At 44.8% G+C, this 15,249-nt stretch overlaps 1 protein-coding gene across 3 annotated transcripts in view; it reads left to right on the top strand.

Annotated features, from left to right (window-relative positions):
- Positions 1-15,249, top strand: part of LOC137647028 (obg-like ATPase 1) — a 242,122-nt gene that overhangs the window by 202,249 nt on the left and 24,624 nt on the right. For all 3 annotated transcript variants that reach the window (XM_068380145.1, XM_068380142.1, XM_068380143.1), the window contains exons 7-8: positions 1,730-1,827; positions 2,331-2,471. In XM_068380145.1, coding sequence (XP_068236246.1) covers positions 1,730-1,827; positions 2,331-2,471 — 239 coding nt within the window. The remainder of the gene's footprint in view (positions 1-1,729; positions 1,828-2,330; positions 2,472-15,249) is intronic.

Below are 15,249 nucleotides of genomic sequence, written 5' to 3'. Positions count from 1 at the left end.
CGAGATTTATAGCAAGGGCATTAAAATGCTGCTCAGTTGCCACTCGACTTGGCAACGAGTGCACAACGATTGGCCAATGTTATAGAGAGCATTGCCGGACATTTTGCAATGTGCCTAAAGTTTTTGAGTGCCAAAAGAAATAAAAATAGATGTCTAACTTACTTTTATTTATTCATATTTTATTTATTCATATTCTTAATTCATACTGATCTGAGTTCTTTTCACTAAGTGTGATCATTTTTAACATGTTTTTATTTATATGGATTCCACATTTTGTTTATTCATTTTTTATTGACATTCATTCATAGTGATCCCTTTTATTTATTCATAGTATTAATTTTCTATTCAAGTCATTCATATTGATTTAACCTATTTGATCATTTACATTCATTGTCTTTGTTGAATTCATTCGTATTGATCATTCAGCATCTTTTTATTGATTCATAATATTTATTTTCTATTTAAGTAATTCATAATGATTTAACATTTTATTTATTTACGTTCGTTGTCTTTATTGACTTCAATCATAGTGATCATTTAACATCTCTTTATTTATTCATAATATTTATTTTCTATATAAGTCATTCATACTGATTTAAAAAAAAATTATTCATTTGGCATGGTTCTTTTTGTGGTAACGGTGTGGAGTAGCGAGCTGCGAACTGTGGCCGAGCACCTATCTGTTGCTGCTTTTAAGCGAACGGGAAACGTCACGGGGTCATGATACTGTGTTGCTATGTTGCAGGCTTCATATATTCGCTAGATACTACAACGATTTTGTCTTACCTACAATTGTTACAAAGGAATCATTGTCAAGTTATAGTGAGTTGTAATTCGCTTTGGACTCTGCTACAAACTTCGCAACTGACGAGAATTGAACATTCCAAAATGTTAGCGGCATGGTCCCCACTTGGTCAACTTCGGGCGACAGGTCGGCCAACCATCCCGCGATATTCTGTGCATATGCGAGGTGGATTCGTTGTCAAATGACAATACTGAAAAATAGGGCTATTTTCTAACATAGTAGCAAGTCACAGAGCTTAGTTGCAGATGTGTGACCCCACCCCAAGTAAACATATCTCAGAGTACTGTACTGTAGCTTAGATTTTTTTATTATACTGTACTTTTGAAAAATGTACCTTGAAGAATTCCCCAAAATAGGATTAAGGTATTTTTCTAGATTTTTCCCTCCTTTTTAGCCAAGACATTGTTTGCGAATAATGAAGGCATAACCAAGAATTTCATTAATGGTTTGTGAGAAGCTTAAGTATATAATGTTTTTTTCAAAATAATATGTTCCATAATTAAAAGATGCATTGTATGGTAAATGTATGGGAAAATACATACTTATGTAAATACATAAACTGGTCATCTATACTCTACGTAAATTAATAAGTAGCCTTCTATCTTGTAGCAATTCCGCTCATTGTTTAAGTTTTGAACCCTGTGAAACCTTCAATAGAGGAGCTCTTCTCCAGTAAGTATTGGGAGGTCAAAAGAAAGTTTCTCCTTTTTGGATTTTGTTCAGTTAGGCTCTTCATTCATAAAACTCTATCAACGAGATGTCCGGTTTTCATAACTTTCCAGGCTGAACTGACCTGGCGACCTCTTCTATATTTCAAGCTCAACTACACAAAAGCTCCTCTAGTTCTCTAAAGTGAAGGATTCCTGTCACAAAAAGCTATGAAATATGTAAGCTCTTTTTCTAAGATTGTATTTTTCTTTCCAGATTGAAGTCTTAAACAGACATCTACTCATTACAAGCAAACCCATGATATATTTAGTAAATCTTTCTGAGAAAGATTACATCCGTAAGAAGAACAAGTGGTAAGAAATAATTTCTCAATTTTCATTTGGTAAACTGATGACTAAGTTTTTCCTTGGATTATTTAGTATAATCCTAGACATATCTTAGGTGACCTTGATCTAGGGAGTATTTCAGTGAATCTGTTGTGCTTTATGTAAAAATTGGATATTTTATATAACTGAAGAAAGCATGAGGAGTAAAATTTACTTTTATTCATATAGGGGTGATATAGGAAGGCTATTTCTGAAATTGAATATATACCTCAATGGGTAAATGCATTACCTGAATATTATTAAGATGGATATTCAGTTAGTATTACAAGGCTACAAAGATTGTATGCATTTTATGAATATTTAATTAGATTATTCAGGTAGTATTATGTATGTTGTGGGCTCCAGTGTATAGTGTGCTCTTTATTTTAAGTTTTTCATCAATATGACCTACTGATTTATTATATTAAAGGTGTAAAGTTTGTTATGTAAGAAAATAATTTACAGTACTTATTGTACCTGCATTTTTATAGGTTAATGAAAATAAAGGAGTGGATTGACACCAATGACCCTGGAGCCATATTGATTCCCTTCTCGGGTGTCCTCGAATCCTCCTTAATTGACCTGGATCCTGAAGCCAAAAAGGAATTCCTCAAGGAGAAAGGTGTTAATAGGTATGTAAAGATTTTCTTGTAAAGATGGAATATAATCAAGAACTTTATTATGGAGTATTGCAAGGCTTTATGCAATGGACAACCTTTTGAATTATTGATGTGCAATACCAGAAAGCATTTTCAGCTGAGTCCTTTAGTAAACAGAAAGGCATTTGAGCCACTGTCAAAGAGGATTATATGTATTTTCTGTCCTCAGTTGGAAGGCATTTTGCTAAACGCTCCTTTCGTTTGTTGCTTTTCCTGTTGATAGAATAAAAAATTAGCTGAAATTTTAGTTGTTCTTACATGAATACTAATGCTCATCCCATAAAAGGGGAGTATGATTTCAGCTGTTAAAATTTTAACAAGGTGTGCCATTGGGTGCCCGGGGGGGGGGGGGGGGGGGGGGGAGATTAGCCCTGATTCCTCGCCAGCACACTGATACACCACTTTGAAATCAGTCTCCAAGATGTGGAAACGTACTTTCTGTGCTCCTACTCTGGCTGTTTAACTTTTTTCTTTCTTCTATTTTCACTAAAAGGCTGAAAGTGTGATTGGTGATGCTGAAACCATTAGTGGACATGTGATCATGGCCTGGAGTTGCTGCACAAAAGGGCGGCTTCTTTATGAGCAAAGTCAATGTGGATCCCCATCTTTTATGCACCTCTTGCAAAGAGCATAATTGTTCTCAGTCTTCCTGCTGCAATGAGTGCAGAAATTGGGTGTCAGAGCGGTGGATGAAATATGGGGAGAAAACAAAGAAGCAAAAACAAGATCAATCAATGTCGGGATCTTCTACAAAATTTAGAAAATACATCGGCCCTCTTCTTCTTCTGGTAATCTGACCTTTGTCCCTTCTAGAAAGGATGTCGACGATAGTGATATTGCCCTCAGGCAAACAACAAAAGAATCAGTGATAGCCCCTGCAGGTGAAGTAGCAATATCTTGCTGTTTAGCACTTTTCCGATGAGTAAGATATTGGAAATTGCTTAAGATGCTAAAGAGATGGCCATATGGACACTATGGCCTTCCTTAGGCTTAGAAGGCATACCGTCAACACATAAATTATTACAAGCCTTGGCTATTAAGTAGCAATCTTCCCTACCTGCCGAGCAGGTGAAAATAACCAACGTAGAACCACCGTCCTTGTTGATAATCTTAGGACTGTAGACAATGCAGATACCAAGGACAATTTTGAAGGGAAAGCAACCTTGCACCCCTTCCCCAATTAGTCCAATCTAATACTCTTTTCCTTCTGTGGAGAATTCACCTGTACCCTCAATGAATACAGTGTGAGACTTCAAAAGAATACTCGAAAGCATACACAACCATCTTGTGCACTCTCACTTTGGACAGATTTCGCCAACCATTGGAAGCTCTCACTCTCATCGATCTCATGATCTCTACCTGGAATTTTATAAATTCAGATTATTGCATTTATGACTTGGAGAAAATTTATATTTCATGTTTAATTAAGTGTTTTTAATGAAAACCATCTATTTTATCACTAAAACGTCCTTTTCTTATATTTACGCAATCACATCTTGTGCTTTAGGAAGAGGAAGTTCCTGGGGAAGTTGGTCTGAATGGTAGAGATGATGTAAAAAAGAACAAAACCAAAGTAATACTAGTTGTTGGGAAAACAGAGACCTTTGAAGTTAGTGTTGGATTACACCGGAGGTTGGTATTAAGCCCGTTTTTTTTTTGGTAGTCATGGATGTGTTAAGTCAAGAAATCAGAAATGAAGAGCATGTGGGAGTTACTACTGTATATGCAGATAATTTGGTGATTACCATTGAAAATGAAGGAGACTTACAGAAAGGAGTTATACAGTACAGTGGTAGGAGACTTTGGAGACGGGTGGATTGAGAGTAAATGAGGATGAGACTGAAGCCGGGGTGAGCAATATTATTATTATTATTATTATTATTATTATTATTATTATACATGGGTAAGAGTGGCAAATGGATAGTGGTAGAAAGGGCGTTAATGGATTATGTGTTGATAACTAAAAGATTGAAAGACGTGCACGTGTTTAGGGGTATGGCTTAACGGTATATCTGATCATTTTTTGGTGGAAGGAAAATTAGTTGTAGCAAAAGAGTGGGGGAATAGAGTAGGTGGATGTAAAAGGGAGCTAGTGAGGGTTGAAGAGCTAAAAAACCGGGGGTAAAAAGTAAATATCAAGAAAGGTTGAAAATGGCATATGACGAAGTGAAAGTAAGAGAAACTGGTAATTTAGAGGAGGAGTGAAAGTTAGTAAAAGAAAATTTTGTTGGAATTGCAAGTGATGTGTGTGGCAAGAAGTTTGTTGGAGGCAGCATGAAGGAGGGCAGTGAATGGTGGAGTGAAGGTAAAAGTGGAAGAGAAAAAGGGGGCTTTTGAAGAATGGTTGCAGAGTAATAGTGTAGAGAAGTATGAAAGATATAGAGAGAAAAATGTGGAAATAAACTGCAAGGTAAGTGAGGCAAAGAGGGCAGCTGGCCTGAGGTTGGGCCATGGATTGGGTCATTCATATGAAGAAAATAAGAACTTTTGGAAAGAAGTGAAGAGAGTAAGGAAGGCTGGTTCAAGAATTGAAGAGACAGTGAAAGATGGAAATGGAAGGTTGTTAAAAGGAGAGGAGGCAAGGAAAATGTGGGCGGAATATTTTGAAAGTTTACTGACTGTTGAGGATAATAGGGAGGCAGATATAATTGTTGTTGCAGGTGTTGAGGTGCCGGTGATGGGAGATGAGAATGAGAGAGAGATTACAAGAGAGGAAGTGAGGTGACCACTAGATGAAATGAGAGTAGGAAAAGCATCTGGTATGGATGGTGTGAGAGCTGAGATGTTGAAGGAAGCGGGGTGTGACTGTACTTGAATGGTTGGTGAGATTATTTAATATGTGTTTTGTGTTGTCAATGGTACCAGTAGATTGGGTTTGTGCGTGTATTGTACCACTATATAAGGGTAAGGGAGATGTGCATGAGTGTTGTAATTCATGGGGTATTAGTTTGTCGAGTGTAGTTGGAAAAGTGTATGGTATAGTACTGATTAATAGGATTAATGATAAAACAGAGAATGCAATCTTAGAAGTTCAGGGTGGTTTTAGAAGAGGGAGGGGTTGTATGAATCTGATTTTTACAGTAGGCTGATATGCGAGAAATATTTAGCAAAAAGTAAGTAGGTGTATGTTGCGTTTATGGATCTGGAGAAAGCGTATGATAGAGTTGATAGGTAAGCAATGTGGAATGTGACGAGGTTATATGGAGTTGGTGGAAGGTTGTTGCAAGCAGTGAAAAGTTTCTACAAAGGTAGTAAAGCATGTGTTAGGATAGGAAATGAAGTGAGCGATTGGTTTCCGGCGAGAGTGGGGCTGGGACAGGGATGTGTGATGTCGCCTTGGTTGTTTAACTTGTATGTTGATGGAGTGGTGAGAGAGGTGAATGCTCGAGTGCTTGGACGAGGATTGAAACTGGTAGACGAGAATGACCATTAATGGGAGGTAAATCAGTTGTTGTTTGCGGATGATACTGTACTAGTTGCAGACGAGGAAGAGAAGCTTGGCCGATTAGTGACAGAATTTGGAAAGGTGTGTGAGAGAAGGAAGTTGAGAGTTAATGTGGGTAAGAGTAAAGTTATGAGATGTACGGGAAGGGAAGGTGGTGCGAGGTTGAATGTCATGTTGAATGGAGAGTTACTTGAGGAGGTGGATCAGTTTAAGTACTTGTGGTCTGTTGTTGCAGCAAATGGTGGAGTGGAAGCAGATGTACATTAGAGAGTGAAAGAAGGATGCAAAGTATTGGGAGCAGTTAAGGGAGTAGTAAAAGATAGAGGGTTGGGCATGAATGTAAAGAGAGTTCTTCTTCACCCAAGGGGTTCATTACTGCACTGTAATTGTTCAATGGCCACTTTCTTCTTGATAAGGGTAGAAGAGACTCTTTAGCTTTGGTAAGCAGCTCTTTTAGGAGAAGGGCACTCCAAAATCAAACCATTGTTCTCTAGTCTTGGGTAGTGCCATAGCCTCTGTACCATGGTCTTCCACTTTCTTGGGTTAGAGTTCTCTTGCTTGAGGGTACACTCAGGCACACTAATCTATCTTATTTCTCTTCCACTTGTTTTGTTGACGTTTTTATAGTTTATATAGGAGATATTAATTTTAATGTTGTTGCTCCTCTTAAAATATTTTATATTTTTTGTTTCCTTTCCTCACTGAGCTTTTTCCTTATTGAAGCCCCCGGGCTTATAGCATCTTGCTTTTCCAACTAGGGTTGTAGCTTAGGAAGTAATAATAATAATAATAATAATGAGGAAGTGATTGTACCAACTGTGATGTATGGATAGGAGTTGTGGGGAATAAAAGTGACGGAGAGACAGAAATTGAATGTGTTTGAGATGAAGTGTCTAAGGAGTATGGCTGGTGTATCTCGAGTAGATAGGGTTAGGAACGAAGTGTCTAAGGAGTATGGCTGGTGTTTCTCGAGTAGATAGGGTTAGGAATGAAGTAGTGAGGGTGAGAACGGGTGTAAGAAATGAGTTAGCAGCTAGAGTGGATATGAATGTGTTGAGGTGGTTTGGCCATGTTGAGAGAATGGAGAATTGCTGTCTGCTAAAGAAGGTGATGAATGCAAGAGTTGATGGGAGAAGTACAAGAGGAAGGCCAAGGTTTGGGTGGATGGATGTAGTGAAGAAAGCTCTTGGTGATAGGAGGATAGATGTGAGAGAGGCAAGAGAGCATGCTAGAAATAGGAATGAATGGCGAGCGATTGTGACGCAGTTCCGGTAGGCCCTGCTGCTTCCTCGGGTGCCTTGGATGACCGCGGAGGTAGCACCAGTAGGGGATTCAGCGTTATGAAGCTTCATCTCTGGTGGATAACGGGGGAGGGTGGGCTGTGGCACCGTAGCAGTACCAGCCAAACTCGGTTGAGTCCCTTGTCAGGCTGGGAGGAACGTAGAGTGGAGAGGTCCCCTTTTTTGTTTCATTTGTTTGATGTCGGCTACCCCTCAACATTGGGGAAAGTGCCTTGGTATATGTATGTATGTATTATTGTTGTTATTATTATTTTTATTATTATTATTATTATTATTATTATTATTATTACTAGCTAAGCTACAACCCTAGTTGGAAAAGCAGGATGCTTCAAGCCCAAGAGCTCCAACATGGAAAAATAGCCCATTGAGGAAAGGAAATAAGTATACTACAAGAGAAGTGATGAACAATTGAAACAAAATATTTTAGGAACAGTAACAACCGTAAGATAGATCTTTCATACATAAACTACAAAAGCCTAAAAAAACAATAGGAAGAGAAATAAGACAAAATAGTGTGCCCGAGTGTACCCTTAAGCAAGAGAACTCTACCTCAAGAAAGTGGAAGATCATGGTACAGAGGCTGTAGTGCTACACAAAACTAGAGAACAATGGTTTGATTTTGTAGTGTCTTCCTAGAAGAGTTGCTTACTATAGCTAAGAATTCTGTTCTACCCTTACCAACAGGGAAGTAGCCAGTGAACATGCAGTAGTGAACCCCTTGTTTGGTAATCTCAGTGTTGTCAGGTGTATGAGAACAGAGGAGAATGGAGAAAGAATAAGCCTGACTATTCGGTGCACGCATAGGGAATGAAAAAATGAGCTGTAACCAGAGAGAGGGATCCAATGTACTGTAGTGCTGTCTGGTAAGTCAAAGGACCCAATAACTTAATAACTCTAGCAGTAGTATCTCCATGGGTAGCTGGTGCCATAGCCAACCTACTACCTGTAAGGAATGGTGGGACAGGATAAACATACTTGAAACTATAGGTTATAAAACTGGTGGAACAATTTAGTTACTTGGGATTTATTATAAATCAGGAGGGAGGATTTGAGGCTGAAGTTGAGAATAGGGTAAAAGCATTCTTGGGGAAGTGCAGAGACGCAACTGGCATGTGATATGAAGATGCCAGTCAAGCTAAAAGTAAAGATTTACCATATCATAGAGTAAAGAGACCAGTATTAATGTATGGATTGTAAACGTAGGATCTCAGACAAAAATGTTACAGAGGTGAAGAGTGCCACGACAGAGATGCTGTGGGCATGCATGTGTTGAGGATGGATGGTGGGGGAGGGCTTGGGAGGAACCTGTTTGGAGGAGAAAATTGAGAGAGCAGCAGAGAATTAGTTGGTGAGATAAGATGAAGGATGATATGAAGAGAAGAGGTTTGGTAAAGAGGATGACTTTGATAAAAGGCATTTTAGAGGGTGCATCAGGCGACTGACCCCTAACTGTAGGGATAACAGTGCGAAAGATGACGATCCGGTCCCTTATGTAACAATTTTCTGTCCAGACTACCTATTTATTTCCTTTTTCTTCAAGAATTCAAGGGAAAGGTATTTATGTCAATTTCCCATTAACATTTCTCTCTAATCCATCAGAGGAGGCTCCCAGTTTTTTGTTTCTTGACAGTATCGTAAGTAATTGTTTGCTACACATTTTTCTATGTTACAGTCATCATATTTTTTTGTGTACTTGTTCATATATTTGCAATTTTTATGTTATGTTTATGCTGGATGTAAAAAGTGTCATAGATAACTTGATATGACTAAAGCGTAAAATACGCCCAGAAAATGCGAGGACGAAAACGTTCTTTCAAAGTATTAAACTTCTTTTGTTCCGTAACCGAAATACAAACCACGCTATTTACAAAGGGTTATTACTTTTAGCGTAGCTGAAATGGCGAGCCATTAGAATTTAACGAGGGTGTATTACCCCCCGCGCTAGTTAGCGGGGGGGGTAGGGGAGTGGTAGCTAGCTACCCCTCCTCCCCCTCACACACACGTGAATACTCACTTTCACTTTTGGCTCGGACTGTGACAGACGTCTCTGTCTTGGTCCTCGCTTGGCAGCCATTGTCTGTTTTGTCTTTACTTAATCGCTTACTTTTCTTTTACTCAATATATATGTAAACATGTTTTCATGTTTGTATATATATTTGAGTATAGAAATAAGTAAGTTTCCTTTTCAGATGTGTGTGTGTAGTGTACGATATCTACGTGGAGGCCTCGGCAGTTAGGCCACCACGGCGTATTTTATGGGTGGCGATCGAGTTTGACTTATGTCTTTCTCTCTCTCTCTCTCTCTTGAGGTCGTTCACCCTTTTACTACGTGTTACTACGCCCTTGTAGCCTAGCTTCCTTTCCGTGTGGAGGGTTGCTACGCGTACGTTTGTATCAATTAGTTATGAATCTAATTGTAGTTGTTTTTTTTCAGCTTGTAGAACGATTCCTTTCGGGGTTTTCGTTCTTTCTTTAGTGTTCATTCATTTTTTAATTACATAATTACATAGTTACATAATTATAATTGTTATAATTCTGTTTTGGTTACAGCTCTCCTTCCGCGAGTGTAAGTGGTTGTGAGGGCACGTGCCTGTTGTGTAATTCTTGTTCCTTTCCCTCGGGATTCCTCTTCGGAGCCTTCCCGGGGGAATGAATGTGTACTAATATTATTTGTTTTATTTTTTTACAGTTACCGATCTAGTTCGTTTCTGTAATATAGCAACGGTGTGAGCTGTCTGGTTGAGTCCTGGGGATTCGGCTGTTGCTGCCTCCCCCCTTGTATTTTCGTCAGGGGCGTGTCTCCTTCTACTGGTAGTACTCCCGTGTCGACGGACAGCTCTCCAGTTCATTTTAGAACAGTCAGGAGGCTTGCCTCCTTGGGCGGATAACTTTCCTTCCGAGGGAAGTTTTTCCTGTCCAGGCTTGAGTTTTTCCCCTTTTGGGGGGTTCTTCTCTTGCCTTTTTTTCGTGCGACTATGCTCTTGGTGCTGAGCGGTCGCACCTGCAGTTTCGCTCAAGGGGCTGGGCAACTGCAGGAGCTCCTCTTCGGAGGATTGCTCCTTTTAGGTCACTGGCTGACCAGTCTCTTCCTCGAAGTGTTTCTCTTTCGTTCGCGAGAGAGTACACTCATAGAGACTCCTCTTCGGAGGTTTCTTCTGTTGCTGTTGCTGTTGGCCTCCCTCGCCGTAAGGCCCTCCGTCCGCCTCGTCGTAAGGGCCTCTCATCTCCCTATAAGGGTGCTTGAGGCGCCCTTTTGGATCTCCGTTTGCAGCCTACACTCCTTTTTTCTCGATCTTCCGCCTTGGTGCAGATGGACAGCAGTCTGATCTCGTCTTCCGACGGGCAACGGTCTTCCCGACGGACAACGGTCTGCCCGACGGACAGCGGTCTTCCGACGGACATCAGTCTCCCGGCGGACAACGATTCCTTCGGGGCAAAGGGTTGCCCCCATGGGGGTTCTTCCCTTGCGTGTCAGGGTTTCCCTGCGCGCCCTTCTGCTCATCAGCGCTCTCCTGTTCGTCAGCGCTTTCAAGATGATCTTCCCTGCGGTTCCTGTTACGTGCCCTGTGCGCCCACGTTCGCCCTCGCGATCTAGAACTTCGGTTCAGGTCGGGGTCAAGGACTTCTTCTTTGCGCAGGCTTCCACGCGTAGCCTTCTGCTCGTCAGCGATCATCAGCTCGCCAGCGATCATCAGCTCGCCAGCGATCATCAGCTCGTCAGCGATCATCAGCTCGCCAGCGATCATCAGCTCGCCAGCGATCTCCGGATCACCCACGTGTGTTACAGCTGGCACGCCAACGTTCTCCAACACTTCTGAAGGAACATGGTTCGCCAGCTACTAGCTCACCTGCGCATGCTGATCGCCATCGCGCGACCCTCAACTGCGGATGCTGATCACCATCGCGCGACCCTCAACTGCGGATGCTGATCACCATCGCGCGACCCTCAACTGCGGATGCTGATCGCCATCGCGCGACCCTCAAGCTCGCCATCGCACAAACCTGCACGATTGCCCGCTTACGCATGCTGCTCCTCATCGCACAACCCTGAACGATCGCCCTCCTGCGGATGCTGATCACCATCGCACCCTTTCACGCGATCATTCACCTGCGCATGCTGCTCGCCATCGCACAAACCTGCACGATTGCCCGCTTACGCATGCTGCTCCTCATCGCACAACCCTGAACGATCGCCCTCCTGCGGATGCTGATCACCATCGCACCCTTTCACGCGATCATTCACCTGCTCATGCTGCTCGCCATCGCACAAACCTGCACGATTGCCCGCTTACGCATGCTGCTCCTCATCGCACAACCCTGAACGATCGCCCTCCTGCGGATGCTGATCACCATCGCACCCTTTCACGCGATCATTCACCTGCGCATGCTGCTCGCCATCGCACAACCCTGCACGATTGCCCGCTTACGCATGCTGCTCCTCATCGCACAACCCTGAACGATCGCCCTCCTGCGGATGCTGATCACCATCGCACCTTTTCACGCGATCATTCACCTGCGCATGCTGCTCGCCATCGCACAACCCTGCACGATTGCCCGCTTACGCATGCTGCTCCTCATCGCACAACCATGAACGATCGCCCTCCTGCGGATGCTGATCACCATCGCACCCTTTCACGCGATCATTCACCTACACATGCTGCTCGCCATCGCTTACCATCACGCGGTCATTATCGCCAGCGATCTTCTTCACCTACGCGGCAGCACGATCCCTCGCCGTCACGCCATCGCTTGCGTTCGTCGCCTCGGACACGTGTTCATTTACCTGCCCACTCGCCTGCGCGATCGCTCGCCTGCGCGCCCGCGCGATCGCTCGCCCCGCGCGCCCGCTCGCCTGCGCGCCCGCGCGACCGCTCGCCTGCGCGCCCGCGCGACCATTCGCCTTTGCGCGACTGTTCGCCTTTGCGCAACCGTTCGCCCTCCCGCGACCATAGTTCGCGGCGAATTCCACAGCCGGTGGTAGCAGCAGGGACGCGTGCTCCTAGACGGCACTCGGGATCACCTCCATCCAAGCACAGGTTGGTAGTGCAGGACGAAGACAGGTCAGTACAGCATTCTTCCCCACCTTCTTTTCAGGCAGGTACCGTCGGGTCCACTCCAAAGGATCGCCCGATCCCTTTCACCTTAGCGAGGATTTCGGACTCTGTGTCCTTGGAGCAGCAGACATGGTTTGGTCCGCTGGCACGGGCGTTAATGAGGGTTATGAAACCAGTACTCGCCGGCCAGGGTAACAAACCAGCGGCTGTCTCTCCTACGCTGAAGAGAAAGAGAGGAGTGGACTTCGTGGTGACTTCCCCCAGGGCGAAGTTGGTTCCCAAGAGGTCGGTCTCGAGGGTCCCCTCTCCTGTACGAGTACTCTCTCCTTCTCCTGCCTTGGAAGGATTTTTGGCGGGGGGGCTTTCCGTTCAAGATTTCTCCATCGGACAAGGGGTGACTGCTTACCTCTTCCTCTGGGAGCTTACCAGGTTCTTTCCCTCCTCGGTTACGGCCCGAGGTTTGGTTCAAGGAAGCTACAGGAAGATCAAGGGTACTTTCCTCCTCTCGAGCTCAGACACCTTGGCCTTTCGTCGTTAAGTATCTACTTGCGGACAAGCTCGATGTTGTACCATCTGGACGCGCTGACTGAAGGCTTCCTTCGGGTGTCTCATCTGTGGAGGTCGACGACCTCAGACACCCTTCCATCCTTGAGAAGAGTTTTGTCTGTGCCCAAGGACAGAGACTTAGACAGCTGCTGTGCGGAGTAAATCGACTTCCGGTTTCACTCCTCCAAGGCGCTTTCTTCCAGACTCTGCAGGGCTCCAGCGCCCTTTTCTTTCAACCACGTCGGCCTAAGTTATCGGCTACGACAACTGGGACAAGGTGTCCAATTGCAGTTTCCTCCTGTCAGGAACAGATGGCACGGGAGATTCCCCCCGGGGGGGCATAGGCCTAAAAGGAGTTCACGAACTCTAGGATTGCAGGTTTTTTCGCTGGGAGGATGCTTAAGGTTACTCATCCGAATGACAGCTTCCCGATGCCCATTCCCGCACAATCTCTGTGAGTAGCCAAGGATATCGCGCCTGCTGTCTCTGTCAGCGAATTCAGTGTCTCTGAACCTCTATGCCATAGCGTCAGCAGAGTTGCCCGGTTGGGCAGAATGATCCATACCTTAGGCGAAGGTCTTCCTTAGGATCATCGACGGCTTCACCCCCGGTCCCCTCAGTCGATCCTTTCTTGTAAGGAAGGATCTGAGAGGGGATGTCCATAGTCGACCTCTCAGTCCTGATCAAGTTTGTCGAACAAACTTCGGCCAGCGTAGACCAGCAGAATCGATCAGACTGGTAACGAGGCGACAGGACTCCTTTAACCCTGGATCGGAAGGACGGGTACTTTCAGTTTCCATTCCATCCATCTTCCAGGGTGCTCGTCGAATTCAGCCTAGACTGCAAGTTTCCTGCTTATGATGCAGTGTGGCTATCCCGCCGTGGCATAGCAGGTTTGTTTCCCCAGAGAACTCTCCCTGCCTTCCTCTTGGCCGCTCAGGTGCAGGCTTCCGCCTCCTCTGCTGTTTGGAGGGCTGGTCAACTCCGGTAGGCTCGGGTTTCGACCTTCTTCAGCGCCGGGACTAGCTTCCGGAATGTGACCATGAGTGTGGGCTCATGGTATTTTGCTTGGAGCCTTCTCTTCCTCTGCCTCAACATCTGGAGTATCTGGCCATGATTTTGAGTCAACCGCCTTACCACATTGGAAACCCCGCTTCTCGTCCGTCCAGCGAGGTTAAGCAACGTCGGTACTTGGATGGGTGACCACCTGGGGACGCCAGATTCTGTTACCGCATCCTCCGAGCCTTCCTTTCGGTTGACTGTGGCAAGACTGAGGAGAGTCGCAGTACCTGTTCTCAGTCAAGCAGAGCTTTCAGCCCTACCTTGGAACGTTTCCTAGTTCTTCTTTCCTCATTGACCCGTCTATAGTCCGAACGGTCGCCTCAGGATAAGTTCCATGTGGGGCGATCCAAGTCCCGGTGGCTTCAGGCAATGTTTAACCGGACTCCCTGGCCCTATGGGACCAGCGGAACTATTAAACCTGCAATGGGTGTTGACCTATGGAGCCTCTTGATGGTAGTGGATATTCTCGTCCTTTCCCCACATTCTTGATGCGGTTCTCGGACTCGTCAAAGGAAAGGGGGGGGGGGGGGGCATGTTCCGGTCCAGGCCTATGGTCAAGACCTGAAGGATACCTCTCCATCATTCAGGCAGGCTTAAGGGCCTTAGTCTGGCCCCTCTTCAGATCCTACAGCTCCTGCCAAGTCGCCCCGTTGCGCGTCGACTTCATTCTAACCAGCAGGGGACGCATTTTCACACCTTCACATCTTGTAGTAGAGATACCGGGATGATTGAGATTCTCTCAATTCCACCATCGGCTCTCTCATTCCAGGCAGGGGAATGTCTCTCTCAGACTATCCGAGCAGAGCCTCATAGACAGAGTGTACCTAGGGGTCTTTGACCTTGGGTAACCAGCAAGTGCTGGTCTGGGGGACCTGATCGCAACACCTTGGAACCTCAAGCTTCCACTAGTCTTACCCCCAGTCTCAGACCCCGAGACTCTGGCAAGATGCATTCCGGTGATGGTGGGACAAATTCGACGCCTGCGTCTTCCCTCCTTTTTGTCTGCGGACAATGGGTCTCAAAAAAAAAAAAAAAAAAAAACCAGGTTGTCTGTCAACCTTTCAATGGGAGAGCTCCACTGGGACTATGCGCAGAACGGTTTCTGGACCCTCTGCTTCCCCTGACGGAACTCCCGGGAGAGCTTCTCCCACGGCGCAGACTACTCAAGCAACCACACTGCGACATCTCTCCCGAACCGGGGCATCGCTTCGGCTTCATGCCTGGAGACACTACGCTTCCTCCTCTAGAAGAGACAACCCGCTACAGTCGCGGTACGGAGGTCGCGTCATCTGCGATAGTCATCCACAGGGGTCTCCCAGGCAAAGTGAAGAGTCTAAGGTGGT

The sequence above is a fragment of the Palaemon carinicauda genome, chromosome 9 (genome assembly GCF_036898095.1).
Source record: "Palaemon carinicauda isolate YSFRI2023 chromosome 9, ASM3689809v2, whole genome shotgun sequence".
NCBI classification, from domain to species: Eukaryota; Metazoa; Arthropoda; class Malacostraca; order Decapoda; family Palaemonidae; genus Palaemon; species Palaemon carinicauda.
The sequence above is the reverse complement of the archived record's forward strand: the minus strand, read 5'-3'. Positions and strand labels throughout refer to the sequence as shown.